The 19,700-nt window shown below is 35.2% G+C and overlaps 1 protein-coding gene across 1 annotated transcript in view; it reads right to left on the minus strand.

The window, feature by feature from the left end:
* Positions 1–286: 286 nt before the first annotated feature.
* Positions 287–19,700, minus strand: part of LOC310919706 (methanethiol oxidase-like) — a 37,770-nt gene continuing 18,356 nt past the window's right edge. The window contains 6 exon segments of the mRNA XM_083879168.1: positions 287–2,038; positions 4,829–4,947; positions 13,492–13,584; positions 14,937–14,966; positions 14,968–15,059; positions 16,028–16,106. Coding sequence (XP_083735294.1) covers positions 1,876–2,038; positions 4,829–4,947; positions 13,492–13,584; positions 14,937–14,966; positions 14,968–15,059; positions 16,028–16,106 — 576 coding nt within the window. The 3' untranslated portion in view covers positions 287–1,875.

The following is a 19,700-nucleotide window of genomic DNA, read 5'->3' on the forward strand; positions in this document are numbered from 1 at the left end:
AAAATCCCAAAAAATTCCTAAAAAAATCCCAAAAAATTCCCAAAAATTCCCCAAAATTCCCAAAAAATTCCCCAAAAAATCCCCCCAAAATTCCCAAATAGTTCCTAGACTCTCAGAGCCAGATGTCAGAGGTGCAGTCCCCCCCTGAATTCCCGAGTCCTGAATTCCCATATTTCCAAATTCCTCAAAAAAAAAAACCCCAAAACAAAAAAATCCCCCAAAAATCCCAAAAAAATCCCCCCAATTTTCCCCCCAAAAATCCTCAAAAAACCCCCTCAAAATCCCAAAAAATCCCCCCAAATCCCTCAAGAAGTCCCCCAAAAAATCCTCAAAAATTCCCCAAAAAAATCCCTAAAAATTCCAAAAACATCCTCCCAAAAATCCCCAAAAAATCCTCAAAAAATCCCGAAAAATCCCTAAAAATTCCTTAAAAAAATCCCAAAAAATCCCAAAAAATTCCCAAAAAATCCTCCCAAAAATCCCCAAAAAATCCTCAAAAAATCCCGAAAAATCCCTAAAAATTCCTTAAAAAATCCCAAAAAATCCCAAAAAATTCCCAAAAAATCCCCAAAAATTCCCCGGGAATTCCCCGACTCTCATACCCAGATGTCAGAGGTGCAGTCCCGGAATTCCTGAATCCTGAATTCCCGCATTCCCTAATTCCCAAATTATCCAGTTCCCAAATGACGAAATCCTGAATTCTCAAATTTCTGAATTCCCAAATTCACAAAGAATTCTCCAAAAAAATCCCCAAAAATGCCCCCAAAATTCCCAGAAATCTTCTCAAAAAATCTCCCAAAAATTCCCAAAAAAACCCTAAAAAATCAAAAAAAAATCCCAAAAAATTCCCAAAAAAATCCCCAAAAAATCCCAAAAAAATCCTAAAAGAATCCCAAAAAATTCCCAAAAAATCCCCCCAAAATTCCCAAAAATTCTCCAAAAAATCCCCCCAAAATTCCCAAATAGTTCCCAGACTCTCAGAGCCAGATGTCAGAGGTGCAGTCCCTGAATTCCCAGATCCCGAATTCCTGCATTTCCACGTTCCCATATTCTGGAAATCCTGAATTCCTGAACCCTCAAATTCCTGAATCTTGAAATCTGAAATTCCTGAATTCCCAAATTCCAAAAAAATTCCCAAAAATTCTTTAAGACTTCTCAAAAAATCCCCCCAAAAAATCCCTAAAAAATCCCCGAAAAATCCCTAAAAATTCCTTAAAAAATCCCAAAAAATCCCTAAAAATTCCCAAAAAATCCTCCCAAAAATCCCCCAAAAATCCTCAAAAAAATCCCAAAAAATCCCCAAAAAATCCTCAAAAAATCCCCAAAAATCCCAAAAAATTCCCAAAAATTCCCTAAAAATTCCCCCCAAAAAATCCCCCAAAAATCCTCAAAAAAATCCCGAAAAATCCCTAAAAATTCCTTAAAAAAATCCCAAAAAATCCCAAAAAATCCCCAAAAAATCCTCAAAAAATCCCAAAAAATCCCAAAAAATTCCCAAAAATTCCCTAAAAATTCCCCCCAAAAATCCCAAAAAAATCCCTAAAAATTCCCAAAAAATCCTCCCAAAAATCCCCCAAAAATCCTCAAAAAATCCCAAAAAATCCAAAAAAAATCCTCAAAAAAATCTCAAAAAATCCCAAAAAATTCCCAAAAATTCCCTAAAAATTCCCCCCAAAAATCCCAAAAAAATCCCTAAAAATTCCCAAAAAATCCTCCCAAAAATCCCCAAAAAATCCTCAAAAAATCCCAAAAAATCCCTAAAAATTCCTCAAAAAAATCCCAAAAAATCCCAAAAAATTCCCAAAAATTCCCTAAAAATTCCCCCCAAAAAATCCCAAAAAATTCCCCCAAAATTCCCATAAACTTCTGGCGGATTCACATCCAGATGTCGGAGGTGCAGTCCCCCCCCGGGTAGCGCACCTCGTGCGCCAGGCAGGGCCCGCCCGGCTCCTGCCCAAAATCCACCAGGAATTGGGGATTGATGGTCAGACCCCCCTGGGCTGTGTCCACGTCCAGCTGCAGCAGCACCGAGCCCTCCCTGAAATGGCAGAAACAATTAATTATCAATAGTAATTAATACTAATTATGGGTAGTTAATGAATAGTTCTTAAATATAATTATTTATAATAATTTTAAGCAATTGATTATAACCATAAGGTAAGGAATAAGTCCAGCTGAAGCAACACTGAGCCCTCCCTGAAACTGGAATAAACAATTCATTGTCAGTATTAATTAATAATAATTATTGGTAGTTAATGAATAGTTCCCAAATGTTATTATTATTTATAATATTTTTGAACGATTGATTGTAACCATAAGTTAAGGAATAAGTCCAGCTGAAGCAGCACAGAGCCCTCCCTGGAACGGGAATAAACCAATTACTTATCAATTATTAATTAATACTAATTATTATTAATAGTTAATTAATAGTTCCTAATTATTATTATTATTTATACTATCTTTAAACGATTGATTGTAACCATAAGTTAAGTGATACGTCCAGCTGAAGCAGCACCGAGCCCTCCCTGAAACAGAAGAAACACTTAATTGTCAGTTATTAATTAATACTATTTTCTATTAATAGTTAATGAACAGCTCTTAAATATTATTATTATTTGCAATAATTTTAAATGATTGATTGTAACCCTAAGTTAAGTAACAAGTCCAGCTGCAGCCAACACAGCCCTCCCTGTGAGAAAAGACCACTTAATTATCAATATTAATTAATACTAATAATTATTAATTCTTAATTATTAATTATTAACTACTATTAGTTAAGGAATAGTTCTTAAATATTATTACTGTTTATAATAATTTGTAATGATTGATTATATCCATAAGTTAAGTGACAAGTCCCCCTGCAGCAGCACCGAGCCCTCCCTGAAACGGGAAATAAACAATTAATTATCAATATTAATTAATACTAATTATTATTAATAGTTAATGAATAGTTCCTAAATGTTATTATTATTTATAATATTTTTGAATGATTGATTGTAACCATAAGTTAAGTAATAGGTCCCCCTGCAGCAGCACAGAGCCCTCCCTGAAACGAGAAATAAACAATTATCAATATTAATTAATACTAATTATTGGTGGTTAATTAATAGTTCTTAAATATTATTATTTATAATAGTTTTAAACGATTGATTGTAACCATAAGTTAAGTGATAAGTCCAGCTGAAGCAACACTGAGCCCTCCCTGAAACGGGAAATAAACAATTAATTATCAATATTAATTAATACTAATTATTATTAATAGTTAATGAATAGTTCCTAAATGTTATTATTATTTATAATATTTTTGAATGATTGATTATAACCGTAAGTTAAGTAATAGGTCCCCTGCAGCAGCACCAAGCCCTCCCTGAAACTGGAATAAACAGTTCATTGTCAGTATTAATTAATAGTAATTAGTATTATTAATAGTTAATGAATAGTTCTTAAATATTATTACTGTTTCTAATAATTTTTAATGATTGATTATATCCATAAGTTAAGTGATAAGTCCAGCTGAAGCAGCACCAAGCCCTCCCTGTGAGAAAAAATCCACTTAATTATAAATATTAATTAATAATTATAAATATTAATTATTATTAGTTAAGGAATAGTTCTTAAATATTATTACTGTTTATAATAATTTGTAATGATTGATTATATCCATAAGTTAAGTGACAAGTCCCCCTGCAGCAGCACCGAGCCCTCCCTGAAACGGGAAAAATACTTAATTATCAATATTAATTAATACTAATTATTGGTGGTTAATTAATAGTTCTTAAATATTATTATTTATAATAGTTTTAAAGAATTGATTATAACCATAAGTTAAGTTCAGCTGCAGCATCATCGAGCCCTCCCTGAAAGCAAAAAAACCACTTGATTGTCAATTAATAATTAGTACTAATTATTATTAATTATTGGGAGTTAATTATAATTTATTAAATAGTATTATTTATAATGATTTTAAATAATTGATTATAACCATAAGTTAAGTGATAAGTCCAGCTGCAGCATCACTGAGCCCTCCTGGTGAGAAAAAACCACTTAATTATCAATATTAACACTAATTATTATTAATTATTGGTAGTTAAGTAATATATACTAAATATTATTATTTATAATAATTTTAAATGATTGATAATAAGTATAAGTTAAGTGATAAGTCCAGCTGCAGCAGCGCCAAGCCCTCCCTGAAACGGGAATAAACACTTAATTGTCAATATTAATTAATACTAATTGTTATCATTCATTAATTATTAATAGTTAATTTATATTTATTTATTATTATTATTTATAATAGTTTTAAATAATTAATTATAGCCATAAGTCAAGTAATAAGTCCAGCTGCAGCCAACACTGAGCCTGCCCTGAGGGAAAAAAACATTTAATTGTCAATTATTGATAAATACTAATCATTATTAATTATTGGTAGTTAATGAATAGTTCTTAAATATAATTATTTATAATAATTTTAAATGATTGATTATGGCGAGTTATTATATTATTCTATAATAATATTTATTGCATCATAATTATAATCAATAATAAATTACAATATATCATTAATTATGATTATAACAATTAATTATAACAATTAATTATAACAATTAATTATAACAATTAATTACAACAATTAATTTATTACTTAACATTAATCAACATGAATATTAAACCTACTAAATTTAACGATTAAATATTAAACCAACAATTACATATCAATCAATAACCATTTAATAACCAACATAATAACAGAATATTAATAACACTACCAGACTAATGGCTAATTAATGATTAATTAATGATTAATTAATGGCTAATTAGTGCTCACTGTATCATGGTGGGGTAGAACTGGCGGTCCCAGGCGCTGTAGAGGGACGTGGTGACGTAGAGCCGGGTCCCGTCCAGGCTCAGCTGCAACATCTGCGGCCCCCCCGGGATCCTCTTACCCTGGAATTCCAGGGGAATACAGCACGGGAGTCGGAAATTCGGGAATTTGGGGGAGAAAATGGAATTTTGGGGGAGAAAAATCACAATTTTGGGGGAGAAAATGGATTTTTTGGGGAAAAAAATCCCAGTTTTTGGGGAGAAAATGGAATTTTTTGGGGAAAAAATCCCATTTTTGGGGAGAAAATTGAATTATTTGGGGAGAAAATTGAATTATTTGGGGAGAAATCCCAATTTTGGGGAGAAAATCCCAATTTTGGGGAGAAAATCTCAATTTTTGGGGAGAAAAAGGAATTTTTGGGCGAAAATCCCAAATTTGGGGAAGAAAATAGAATTTTTTTAAAAAAAATCCCAATTTGGGGGAGAAAATTGCAAATTTTGGAGAGAAAATCCCAATTTTGGGGGAGGAAATTCCAATTTTGGGGGAGAAAATCCCTATTTTTTTTTTTTTTGAGAAAAATCCCAAATTTTTTTTGAGAAAATCCCAAATTTGGGGGAGAAAATGGATTTTTTTGGGGATTTTTTTGGCCACTGAAATGATCAGAGTCGGGGAATTTATTGAAGGGATTGTGGGTCCAACATCTGCGGCCCCCCCGGGATCCGCTTACCCTGGAATTCCAGGGGAATACAGCACGGGAGTCGGGAATTCGGGAATTTGAGGAGAAAATGGAATTTTTAGGGGAGAAAATTGAATTTTTTGGGAAAAAAAATCCCATTTTTTGGGGAGAAAATGGAATTTTTTTGGAAAAAAATCCCATTTTTTGGGGAGTAAATTGAATTTTTTGGGGGGAAAATCGCAACTTTTTGGGGAGAAAATGGAATTTTTTTGGGGGAAAAAATGGGTCCCAATTTTGGGGAGAAAAATCCCAATTTTGGAGAGAAAATCCCAATTTTTTTTGAGAAAAATCCCAAATTTTTTTTGAGAAAATCCCAAATTTGGGGGAGAAAATGGATTTTTTTGGGGATTTTTTTGGCCACTGAAATGATCAGAGTCGGGGAATTTATTGAAGGGATTGTGGGTCCAACATCTGCGGCCCCCCCGGGATCCGCTTACCCTGGAATTCCAGGGGAATACAGCACGGGAGTCGGGAATTCGGGAATTTGAGGAGAAAATGGAATTTTTAGGGGAGAAAATTGAATTTTTTGGGAAAAAAAATCCCATTTTTTTGGGGAGAAAATGGAATTTTTTTGGAAAAAAATCCCATTTTTTGGGGAGTAAATTGAATTTTTTGGGGGGAAAATCGCAACTTTTTGGGGAGAAAATGGAATATTTTTTGGGGGAAAATGGGTCCCAATTTTGGGGGAGATAAATCCTAATTTTGGGGAGAAAATCCCAATTTTTGGAAGAAAATCCCAGTTTTTTTGGGGAGAAAATCCCAATTTTTTTTGGAGAAAAATCCCAATTTTGGGCGAGAAAATGGAAATTTTTGCAAGAGAAAATTGAATTTTTTGGGGGGAAAGGGATCACAATTTAGGGGAGATAAATCCCAAATCTTGGGAAGAAAATCCCAATTTTTGAGAGGAAAATCACAAGTTTTGGAGAAAATCCCAAATTTTGGGGGAGAAAATCCAAATTTTTGGGAAGAAAATGGATTTTTTTGGGGAATTTTTTGGCCACTGAAATGATCAGAGTCGGGGAATTTATTGAAGGGATTGTGGGTCCAACATCTGCGGCCCCCCCGGGATCCTCTTACCCTGGAATTCCAGGGGAATACAGCACGGGAGTCGGGAATTCGGGAATTTGAGGAGAAAATGGAATTTTTAGGGGAGAAAATTGAATTTTTTGGGAAAAAAATCCCATTTTTTGGGGAGAAAATTGAATTTTTTAGGGGGAAAATCCAAATTTTTGGGGAGAAAATCTCAATTTTGGGGGAGAAAACGGAATTTTTGGGGGAGAAAATGGAATGTTTTGAGAGAGAAAAACCCCATTTTGGGGGAGAAAATCCCAAATTTTTTGAAGAAAATCCCAATTTTTGGGGGAGAAAAATCTCAATTTTTGGGGAGATAAATCCCAATTTTGGGGAAGAAAATGGAAATTTTGAGGGAGAAAATTGAATTTTTTGGGGGGAAAAGGGATCCCAATTTTTGGGGAGATAAATCCCAATTTTGGGGAGAAAATGGAATTATTTGGGAGAGAAAATCCCAATTTTTGTGGAAAAAATCTCAAATTTTGGTGAGAAAATGGATTTTTTTGGGGAGAAAATTGAATTTTTTACGGGAGAAAAATCACAACTTTTGGGGAGAAAAATTCCAAATTTTTTTTGAGAAAATCCCAAATTTGGGGGAGAAAATGGATTTTTTTGGGGATTTTTTTGGCCACTGAAATGATCAGAGTCGGGGAATTTATTGAAGGGATTGTGGGTCCAACATCTGCGGCCCCCCCGGGATCCGCTTACCCTGGAATTCCAGGGGAATACAGCACGGGAGTCGGGAATTCGGGAATTTGAGGAGAAAATGGAATTTTTAGGGGAGAAAATTGAATTTTTTGGGAAAAAAAATCCCATTTTTTTGGGGAGAAAATGGAATTTTTTTGGAAAAAAATCCCATTTTTTGGGGAGTAAATTGAATTTTTTGGGGGGAAAATCGCAACTTTTTGGGGAGAAAATGGAATATTTTTTGGGGGAAAATGGGTCCCAATTTTGGGGGAGATAAATCCTAATTTTGGGGAGAAAATCCCAATTTTTGGAAGAAAATCCCAGTTTTTTTGGGGAGAAAATCCCAATTTTTTTTGGAGAAAAATCCCAATTTTGGGCGAGAAAATGGAAATTTTTGCAAGAGAAAATTGAATTTTTTGGGGGGAAAGGGATCACAATTTAGGGGAGATAAATCCCAAATCTTGGGAAGAAAATCCCAATTTTTGAGAGGAAAATCACAAGTTTTGGAGAAAATCCCAAATTTTGGGGGAGAAAATCCAAATTTTTGGGAAGAAAATGGATTTTTTTGGGGAATTTTTTGGCCACTGAAATGATCAGAGTCGGGGAATTTATTGAAGGGATTGTGGGTCCAACATCTGCGGCCCCCCCGGGATCCTCTTACCCTGGAATTCCAGGGGAATACAGCACGGGAGTCGGGAATTCGGGAATTTGAGGAGAAAATGGAATTTTTAGGGGAGAAAATTGAATTTTTTGGGAAAAAAATCCCATTTTTTGGGGAGAAAATTGAATTTTTTAGGGGGAAAATCCAAATTTTTGGGGAGAAAATCTCAATTTTGGGGGAGAAAACGGAATTTTTGGGGGAGAAAATGGAATGTTTTGAGAGAGAAAAACCCCATTTTGGGGGAGAAAATCCCAAATTTTTTGAAGAAAATCCCAATTTTTGGGGGAGAAAAATCTCAATTTTTGGGGAGATAAATCCCAATTTTGGGGAAGAAAATGGAAATTTTGAGGGAGAAAATTGAATTTTTTGGGGGGAAAAGGGATCCCAATTTTTGGGGAGATAAATCCCAATTTTGGGGAGAAAATGGAATTATTTGGGAGAGAAAATCCCAATTTTTGTGGAAAAAATCTCAAATTTTGGTGAGAAAATGGATTTTTTTGGGGAGAAAATTGAATTTTTTACGGGAGAAAAATCACAACTTTTGGGGAGAAAAATTCCAAATTTTTTTTGAGAAAATCCCAAATTTGGGGGAGAAAATGGATTTTTTTGGGGATTTTTTTGGCCACTGAAATGATCAGAGTCGGGGAATTTATTGAAGGGATTGTGGGTCCAACATCTGCGGCCCCCCCGGGATCCGCTTACCCTGCAATTCCAGGGGAATACAGCACGGGAGTCGGGAATTCGGGAATTTGGGGGAGAAAATGGAATTTTTAGGGGAGAAAATTGAATTTTTTGGGAAAAAAATCCCATTTTTTGGGGAGAAAATGGAATTTTTTTGGAAAAAAATCCCATTTTTTGGGGAGTAAATTGAATTTTTTGGGGGGAAAATCGCAACTTTTTGGGGAGAAAATGGAATTTTTTTGGGGGAAAATGGGTCCCAATTTTGGGGGAGATAAATCCTAATTTTGGGGAGAAAATCCCAATTTTTGGAAGAAAATCCCAGTTTTTTTGGGGAGAAAATCCCAATTTTTTTTGGAGAAAAATCCCAATTTTGGGCGAGAAAATGGAAATTTTTGCAAGAGAAAATTGAATTTTTTTGGGGGAAAGGGATCACAATTTAGGGGAGATAAATCCCAAATCTTGGGAAGAAAATCCCAATTTTTGAGAGGAAAATCACAAGTTTTGGAGAAAATCCCAAATTTTGGGGGAGAAAATCCAAATTTTTGGGAAGAAAATGGATTTTTTTGGGGAATTTTTTGGCCACTGAAATGATCAGAGTGGAGGAATTTATTGAAGGGATTGTGGGTCCAACATGTGGGAACCCCCTGGGATCTGCTCACCCTGGAATTCCACGAGAATACAGCACGGGAGTCGGGAATTCGGGAATTTGGGGGAGAAAATGGAATTTTTAGGGGAGAAAATTGAATTTTTTGGGAAAAAAATCCCATTTTTTGGGGAGAAAATGGAATTTTTTTGGAAAAAAATCCCATTTTTTGGGGAGTAAATTGAATTTTTTAGGGGGAAAATCGTAACTTTTTGGGGAGAAAATGGAATTTTTTGGGGGGAAAATGGGTCCCAATTTTGGGGGAGATAAATCCTAATTTTGGGGAGAAAATCCCAATTTTTTGGGGAGAAAAATCCCAAATTTTTTTTGAGAAAATCCCAAATTTGGGGGAGAAAATGGATTTTTTTGGGGATTTTTTTGGCCACTGAAATGATCAGAGTCGGGGAATTTATTGAAGGGATTGTGGGTCCAACATCTGCGGCCCCCCCGGGACCCGCTTACCCTGCAATTCCAGGGGAATACAGCACGGGAGTCGGAAATTCGGGAATTTGGGGGAGAAAATGGAATTTTTAGGGGAGAAAATTGAATTTTTTGGGAAAAAAAATCCCATTTTTTGGGGAGAAAATGGAATTTTTTTGGAAAAAAATCCCATTTTTTGGGGAGTAAATTGAATTTTTTGGGGGGAAAATCGCAACTTTTTGGGGAGAAAATGGAATTTTTTTGGGGGGAAAATGGGTCCCAATTTTGGGGGAGATAAATCCTAATTTTGGGGAGAAAATCCCAATTTTTGGAAGAAAATCCCAGTTTTTTTGGGGAGAAAATCCCAATTTTTTTTGGAGAAAAATCCCAATTTTGGGCGAGAAAATGGAAATTTTTGCAAGAGAAAATTGAATTTTTTGGGGGGAAAGGGATCACAATTTAGGGGAGATAAATCCCAAATCTTGGGAAGAAAATCCCAATTTTTGAGAGGAAAATCACAAGTTTTGGAGAAAATCCCAAATTTTGGGGGAGAAAATCCAAATTTTTGGGAAGAAAATGGATTTTTTTGGGGAATTTTTTGGCCACTGAAATGATCAGAGTCGGGGAATTTATTGAAGGGATTGTGGGTCCAACATGTGGGAACCCCCTGGGATCTGCTCACCCTGGAATTCCAGGGGAATACAGCACGGGAGTCGGGAATTCGGGAATTTGGGGGAGAAAATGGAATTTTTAGGGGAGAAAATTGAATTTTTTGGGAAAAAAATCCCATTTTTTGGGGAGAAAGTTGAATTTTTTAGGGGGAAAATCCAAATTTTTGGGGAGAAAATCTCAATTTTGGGGGAGAAAACGGAATTTTTGGGGGAGAAAATGGAATGTTTTGAGAGAGAAAAACCCCATTTTGGGGGAGAAAATCCCAAATTTTTTGAAGAAAATCCCAATTTTTGGGGGAGAAAAATCTCAATTTTTGGGGAGATAAATCCCAATTTTGGGGAAGAAAATGGAAATTTTGAGGGAGAAAATTGAATTTTTTGGGGGGAAAGGGATCACAATTTTTGGGGAGATAAATCCCAATTTTGGGGAGAAAATGGAATTATTTGGGAGAGAAAATCCCAATTTTTGTGGAAAAAATCTCAAATTTTGGTGAGAAAATGGATTTTTTTGGGGAGAAAATTGAATTTTTTAGGGGAGAAAAATCACAACTTTTGGGGAGAAAAATTCCAAATTTTTTTTGAGAAAATCCCAAATTTGGAGGAGAAAATGGATTTTTTTGGGATTTTTTTGGCCACTGAAATGATCAGAGTCGGGGAATTTATTGAAGGGATTGTGGGTCCAACATCTGCGGCCCCCCCGGGATCCGCTTACCCTGGAATTCCAGGGGAATACAGCACGGGAGTCGGAAATTCGGGAATTTGGGGGGAAAATGGAATTTTTAGGGGAGAAAATGGAATTTTTTGGGAAAAAAAATCCCATTTTTTGGGGAGAAAATGGAATTTTTTTGGAAAAAAATCCCATTTTTTGGGGAGTAAATTGAATTTTTTGGGGGGAAAATCGCAACTTTTTGGGGAGAAAATGGAATATTTTTTTGGGAAAATGGATCCCAATTTTGGGGGAGATGAATCCTAATTTTGGGGAGAAAATCCCAATTTTTGGAAGAAAATCCCAGTTTTTTTGGGGAGAAAATCCCAATTTTTTTTGGAGAAAAATCCCAATTTTGGGCGAGAAAATGGAAATTTTTTGAGAGAAAATTGAATTTTTTTGGGGGAAAGGGATCACAATTTAGGGGAGATAAATCCCAAATCTTGGGAAGAAAATCCCAATTTTTGAGGGGAAAATCACAAATTTTGGAGAAAATCCCAAATTTTGGGGGAGAAAATCCCAAATTTGGGGGAGAAAATGGATTTTTTTGGGGATTTTTTTGGCCACTGAAATGATCAGAGTCGGGGAATTTATTGAAGGGATTGTGGGTCCAACATCTGCGGCCCCCCCGGGATCCGCTTACCCTGGAATTCCAGGGGAATACAGCACGGGAGTCGGGAATTCGGGAATTTGGGGGAGAAAATGGAATTTTGGGGGAGAAAATCACAAGTTTGGGGGAGAAAATGGATTTTTTGGGGGGAGAAAAGTGAACTTTTTGGGAAAAAATCCCATTTTTTGGGGAGAAAATTGAATTTTTTAGGGGGAAAATCGCAATTTTGGGGGAGAAAATGGAACTTTTTGGGGGAGAAAATTGAAATTCTTTGGGGGGAAAAGGGATCCCAATTTTGGGAAGAAAATCCCAAATTTTGAGGGGAAAATCCCAAATTTTGGAGAGAAAATCCCAATTTTTGGGGAAAAGGGATCCCAATTTTGGGGAGATAGATTCCAATTTTGGGGCAGAAAATCGGAATTTTTGAGGGAGAAAATCCCAATTTATGGAGAGAAAATTGAAATTTTTGGGGGGAAAATGGATCCCAATTTTTGGGGAGATAAATCCCAATTTTGGGGAGAAAATCCCAGGTTTTTTTGGAGAAAAATCCCAATTTTTTTTTAAGAAAAATCCCAATTTTGGGCGAGAAAATCGAATTTTTGGGGGAGAAAATCCCAATTTTTGGGGAGAAAATCACAAATTTTGGTGAGAAAATGGATTTTTTGGGGGAGAAAACTGGACTCTTTAGGAAAAAAAATCCCCATTTTTTGGGGAGAAAATCCCAATTTTTTGGAAGAAAATCCCAATTTTTTGGGGAGAGAATCCCAAGTTTTTGGGGAGAAAAATCCTAATTTTTTTTTTTGAGAAAATCCCAATTTTGGGGGAGAAAATGGAACTTTTTGCAGGAGAAAATCTCATTTTTTGGGGAAAAAATCCCGATTTTTGTTGAGAAAATGGAATATTTTTTGAAAAAAATTCCCATTTTTTGGGAGAAAATTGAATTTTTTGGGGGGAAAATTGCAAGTTTTGGAGGGAATTTTCGGAGATATTTTTTGGGATTTTTTTGTGAAAATTTTGTGAATTTTGGGGGGAATTTTTCGGCATTTTTTGTGAATTTTGGGGGGATTTTTTGTGAATTTTTTGGGATTTTTTGTGATTTTTTTGTGGATTTTTTTGGGGAATTTTTGGGCGATGTTTTGTGAATATTTGGGAGGGTTTTTTGGGAATTTTTGGGCGGGATTTATGGCAGATTTTTTGTGATTTTTTGAGGGATTTTTTGTGAATCTTTAGGGATTTTCTTGAGGATTTTTTTGGGATTTTTTTGGGATTTTTTTGGGATTTTTGGTGAAATTTTTGGGGGGACTTTTTGTGAATTTTGGGGAACCTTTTGGGATTTTGAGGGAATTTTTTGTGAATATATTTGGGGGATTTTTTTGTGGATTTTTTGTGATTTTTTGGGGGATTTTTTGTGAAATTTTTGGTGTATTTTTTGGTGAATTTTGGGGGATTTTTTGTAAATTTTTGGGGGGGATTTTTTGTGAATTTTTTTGGGGATTTTTTTGTGAATTTTGGGGGGGATTTTTTGGGATTTTTTGTGAAATTTTTGGGGGGATTTTTTGTGAATTTTTGGAGATTTTTTGAGAATTTTTTTTGGATTTTTTGGAGAATTGTTTTGGGGCATTTTTGTGAATATTTGAAGGATTTTTAGTGAATTTTTTTGGATTTTTTTTGTGAATTTTGGGGGATTTTTTGTGAATTTTTGGGGGATTTTTTGGGGATTTTTTTGGATTTTTTGGGGGATTTTTTTGTGAATTTTGGGGATTTTTTTAGGAATTCTCACCTGGACCACACAAGGCTCCGGCTGCTCCTTCAACTCCTGATCCTCCAGCACAGTCACAGCTCCTCCTTTACACAAACTGCCCCCCAAAAATACCTGAAAAATAAAAAATTCCATTAAAAATTAATTAATTTTTTAAAAATTGGGATTTTTGGGAGTTTTTGGGGGATTTTTTTTATTATTTTTGGGGACTTCTTTCGGATTTTTCCAGGATTCTTTTGGAATTATTTTTAATTTTTTTTTATTATTATTATTTTTGGAAGTTTTGGAGATTTTTTGGAATTTTTTGGGGGATTTTTTCTGGATTTTTGGGGGGATTTGGGGGATTTTTGAGAATTTCTGGAGATTTTGGGGGTTTTTTGGAATTTTTGGGGATTTTTTTTTATTTTTGTGAATTTTTTATGAATTTTTTGGGGATTTTTGGGGGATTTTGGGGGGGATTTTTTTTTTGTGAAATTTGAGGGATTTTTTGTGAATTTCTTGGGAATTTTTTTTGATTTTTTTTTTGAGTTTTTTGGGAAGTTTTTGTGATTTTTTTTGGGAATTTTTAGAAAATTTCTAATAAATTTTTTTGAAATTTTCGGGAATTTTTGGGAATCTTTTTGGGACTGTTTGGGGATTTTTTGGATTATTTTGGGAATTCCTGAGGGATTTTGGGGGATTTTTTTTTTTAAATTTTCGGGGATGTTTTGGAAATTTTGGGGGACTTTTTGGGGAATTTTTTTAGGGATTTTTGGGGATTTTTTTGGGGGAAATTTTTAGGGAAATTTTTTGGGATTTTTTTGGGAATTTCTGGGAAATTTTGGCTCACTTGGACCATGAGTTCAGGATGTTTGGAGATTTTGGAGGATTTTGGGGATTTTTAGGGATTTTGGGGTATTTTTGCTCACCTGCCTCATGACCTTGGGATTTTTGTGAATTTTTTTGAATTTTTTGGGAATTTTTGGGGGGATTTTTTTTGGGATTTCTGTGATTTTTTTGGGAATTTTTTTTGAAAAATTTTTTTTGAAATTTTGGGGATTGGGGTGGATTTTTTTTTTTTTTAGGAATTTTTGGGTTTTTTTGGGGATTTTATAGGGGATTTTGGGGGGTTTTTAGGGAATTTTGGGGGTTTTTTTTTTGGATTTCTTTTTTGAAATTTTGTGGAATTTTTTGTAAATTTTTGTGCTTTTTTTTTTTTGAATTTTTTGTGAATTTCTTGTGAATTTTTGGGAAACTTTTTGAGGATTTTTAAAATCTTTTTAAAAATTTTTTTGGAAATTTTGTGAATTTTTAAAAATTTTTTGTGAATTTTTTGTAAATTTTTTTCGATTTTTTTTTGCGATTTTTTTGTGAATTTTTTTTTGGATTTTTTTTTGAAACTTTGGGCAATTATTGTGAAATTTTGGAGGGATTTTTGGGCAATTTTTTGGGGATTTTTAGGGATATTTTTGGGGTTTTTTTCTCACCTGGCCCACGAGTTTGGGGTGTTTGGGGTCGGGAGATGTCGTACTGCCGAACGTCCCCGTGCAGCCAATTGCTGAAATACAGGAACCGATCGTCCAGGGACAGCAGGATGTCCGTGATCAGCCCTGGGGAGACAAATTTTCCTCAATTTTTTCCCCAATTTTTTCTCAATTTTTTCTCAATTTTTTCCCCAATTTTCCCCAATTTTTTCCCAAATTTTCACAAAAATTTTCCCAAATTTTCCACAAATTTTCCCCATTTTTTCTCCAACTTCATCCAATTTTTTTTTCCAATTTTTCCTCAAATTTTCCCAAAATGTTCCTTAATTTTTCCCCAGTTTTTTTTCCCAAAAATGTTCCCTAAATTTTCCCCAATTTTCCCCCGTAATTTTTTCCCAAATTTTCCCCCCTAAAATTTTCCCCACTTTTTCCCAATTTTCCCCCATTTTCCCCAATTTTTTCCCATTTTCCCCCCAAATTTTTCCCAATTTTCCCCAGTATTTCCCCAAAATTTTCCTTAATTTTTCCCAATATTCCCCAAAAATTTCCTCCAATTTGTCCCCAAAATTTTCCCCTAATTTTTCCCCAAAATTTCCCCCTAAATTTTCCCCCAATTTGTCCCCAAAATTTCCACAAACTTTTCCCCCAAAATTTTTCCCCAATTTTCCCCCAAATTTTCCCAAAATTTTTCCCGATTTTTTCCCAATTTTCCCCCCATTTTTACCCAATTTATTCCCAAATTTTCCCCCATTTTTTCCCCCACATTTTCCCCAAAACTTTCCCAAATTTTCCCCAATTTTTTCCCAATTTTCCCCCAATTTTTCCCCAATTCTTTCCCAATTTTTTTCCCATTTTTTCCCAAATTTTTTCACATTTACTCCCTATTTTTTCCCAATTTTTCCCAATTTTTTCACATTCCCCCCCCCCCAATTTTTTTCCCAATTTTCCCCCAATTTTCCCAAATATTCCCCAATTCTTTCCCAATTTTTTCCCAATTTTTTTCACATTTACTCCCTATTTTTTCCCAATTTTTTCCCAATTTTTTAACATTCCCCCCCCCCAATTTTTTCCCAATTTTCCCCCATTTTTCCCACCTGGCATTTCTGGCAGGAGCCACCCCTGGACTTTCTTGTTGGGCACCTCAATCACCTTCTCCGCCTCCCATTTTCCATCCTGAGGGAGGGAAAACACGGAATTATCCTCCAGAAATTCCCCAAATTCCCCAAATTTATGGAATATTTGCCCCATCCCACAATCCCATCATGATAAAACCTCAAAAAGTGCCCTAAAAACCAAAAAATTCCATGAAAAAACCCAATTCCTGCAGGTTTTGCCCCAAAATCCCAGGAATTCTCAGGAATTTTGTCCAACTGATGGATTTCCCTACTCAGGATGATAAAAACTGGGAAAAATCCCCCAAAACCACCAGGAAATTGTATTTCTGTTGTGAAAATTTGAATTTTTTACGAATTTTCACTCTCAAAATTTGGATTTTTTTAGGAGTTTCCACTCTCAAAAATTGAATTTTTCAGGACTTTCTGCCCTAAAAAAAAAAAAGAATTTTTAAAAGAATTTCTGCTCCGAAAAAAATTGATTTTTTTTTACGAATTTTCGCTCTGAAAAAATCTAATTTTTAAAAAAAATTTTGGGTGCAAAAAATATAATTTTTGAGGAATTTCTGCTCTCAAAAATGGAATTTCCCAGAAGTTTCTGCTGTGGAAAGTTCCACAGAAAAAGACAAAATTTCTTCAGGTTTTGCCCCAAATCCTGAGAATTCCATGGAAAAATCCCCAATTCTTGGGGGATTTTGCCCAAAAACTCCAAGAATTCCATGGAAAAAAAAACAGGAATTCAATGGAAAAAACCTGGAAATTTCATCGTAAAAACCCCCAATTTTCGGTCGATTTTGCTCTAAAGTCGCCAAAATTCCACATAAAACCCCCCGATTTTCTACAGATTTTACCCAAAAACCTCCAGAAATCAATGGAAAAATCCCCAAATGCCACGCAAAAAACCATAAAACCCCAAGAAATCCATGGAAAAACCCCAAGAATTCAAAGGAAAAAAGCCGGACATTTCATTGGAAAAATCTCCGATTTTTGGCAGATTTTGCTCTAAAATCGCCAAAATTCCACTTAAAAACCCCAAATGTTTTACAGATTTTGCCCAAAACCACCAAGAATTCCATGGAAAAATCCTTAAATTCCATGAAAAGAAACATAAAACCCCAAGAATTCAATGGAAAACCCCCAACAATTCACTGAATAAATTTGGATGTTTCATTGCAGAAACTGCCAGGTTTTGGCAGATTTTGCTCTAAAACCACCAGAACTTCATGGAAAAACCCCAAATTTTTTATGGATTTTTACCCAAAAACCTCCAAGAATTCCATGGAAAAACCCCCAAGAATCCCATGGAAAAAAACCCAAATCCCAAGAAATCCATGGGAAAACCCCAAGAATTCAATAGAAAAAATCTGCAAATTTCATCGTAAAAACCCCCAATTTTCGGTGGATTTTGCTCTAAAATCACCAAAATTTCATGTAAAAACCCAAATTTTTTACAGATTTTTACCCAAAAACCTCCAGAATTCCAGTGAAAAATCTCAAATTTCCATGGTAAAAACCATAATACCTCAAGAAATCCATGGAAAAAACCCCAAGAATTCAATGAAGAAACCCCAGAAACTGTATCGAAAAAAACCCCAATTTTTGGTGGATTTTGCTCTAAAATCACCAAAATTCCATGTAAAAAACCCAAATTTTTTACAAATTTTTACCCCAAAACCTCCAGAAATCCATGGAAAAATCCCTAAATTCCATGAAAAGAAACATAAAACCCCAAGAATTCAATGGAAAACCCCCAACAATTCACTGGAAAAAATTTGGATGTTTCATTGCGGAAACTGCCAGGTTTTGGCAGATTTTGCTCTAAAACCACCAGAACTTCATGGAAAAATCCCCAGTTTTTGGTGGATTTTGCCCCAAAACCTCCAGAACTCACTGGAAAAACCCAAGAATTCCCTGGGAAAAACCCTAAAATCTCAAGAAATCCATGGAAAACCCCCAAGAATTCAATGGAAACCATCAAGAATACAATGGAAAAAAAGGCTGATTTTTGGCGGATTTTGCTCTAAAATCGCCAAAATTCCATGTAAAAAAACCCCAAATTTTTTATACATTTTGCCCAAAAAAACCTCCAGAATTCTATGGAAAATATCCAAAAATTCCTGAAATTCCATGGAAAAAACCCTTAAAATCACCAAGAATTTCAATGGAAAACCACTACAAATTTCATCTAAAAATACGCCGATTTTCGCCGTATTTTGCTCTAAAATCGCCAAAATTTCATTTAAAAACTCCCAATTTTTTACAGATTTCACCCAAAATTCACCTGTTTTTTATAAAACCTCTGTATCTCCCCACTGAGGGCACAGCCCAGGGAGCCCTCAAGAATTCCATGGAAAAAACCATAAAGTCCAAAAAAATCCATGGAAAAAACCCCAAGAATTCAATGAAGAAACTCCAGAAATTTCATCAAGAAAACTGACGATTTCCAGCAGCTACTGCTCTAAAATCACCAAAATTTCACAGAAAAAACCGCCAAATTTTTACAGATTTTGCCCAACAACCTCCAGAATTCCATGGAAAAATCCCTAAATTCCATGAAAAAGAAACATAAAACCCAAGAATTCCATTGGAAAAACCCCACAAAATTTCCATGGAAAACCACCAGAAATTAATGGGAAAAAAATGCCGATTTTCGCTGGATTTTGCTCTAAAATCGCCAGAATTTCACAGGAAAAAATCCTCAATTTATGGCAAATTTTACCCCAAAACCCCAAGAATTCCGTGGAAAACCCAAGAATTTCATAGTAAAAAACCTAAAAACCCAATAATTCCATGGTAAAAACCCCAACGATTCAATGGAAAAAAGCCGGACATTTCATTGAAAAAAACGCCGATTTTTGGCGGATTTTGCCCCAAAATCGCCAAAATTTCACTTAAAAAACCTCCAATTTTTGGTAAATTTTACTCCAAAAACCTCCAGAATTCTATGGAAAAATCCCTAAATTCCATGAAAAGAAACATAAAACCTCAAGAATTCCATGGAAAAACACCAACAGATCAATGGAAAAAAGCCAGACACTTCATCGGAAAAAAACGCCGATTTTCGGCAGATTTTGCCCTAAAATCGCCAAAATTCCATGTAAAAAACCCCAAATTTTTTACAGATTTTGCCCGAAACCACCAAGAATCCCATGGAAAAAAACCCCAAACCTGAAGAAATCCATGGGAAAACCCCAGGAATTCAGTGGAAAAAACCCGGAAATTTCATCGTAAAAACCCCCAATTTTCGGCCGATTTTGCTCTAAAATCGCCAAAATTCCATGTAAAAACCCCAAAATTTTTACAAATTTTTGCCCAAAAACCTCCAGAATTCCATGGAAAACCCCAAAAACTCCATGGAAAAATCCCATAAAACCCCAAGAATTTAAATGGAAAAACACCAGAAATTCATTGCAAAAACCGCTGATTTTCGCCGGATTTTGCTGTAAAATCGCCAAAATTCCACATAAAAACTCCCAATTTTTTCCCAAAATCCCCGGAATTCACCTGTTTTTTATAAAACCTCTGGATGTGGCCGCTGAGGGCGCAGCCCACGAACCCCTGTGCGGCCTGGGGCTGGTGCAGGAAGCGGATCTCCAGGGGGACGGAGCCCCGGCCCAGCTCCAGGGCAGGGGGAGCCCGGGGGGAAAACACCTGC

This window comes from Zosterops lateralis (assembly GCF_965231275.1).
Source record: "Zosterops lateralis genome assembly, chromosome: 27".
NCBI lineage: Eukaryota > Metazoa > Chordata > Aves > Passeriformes > Zosteropidae > Zosterops > Zosterops lateralis.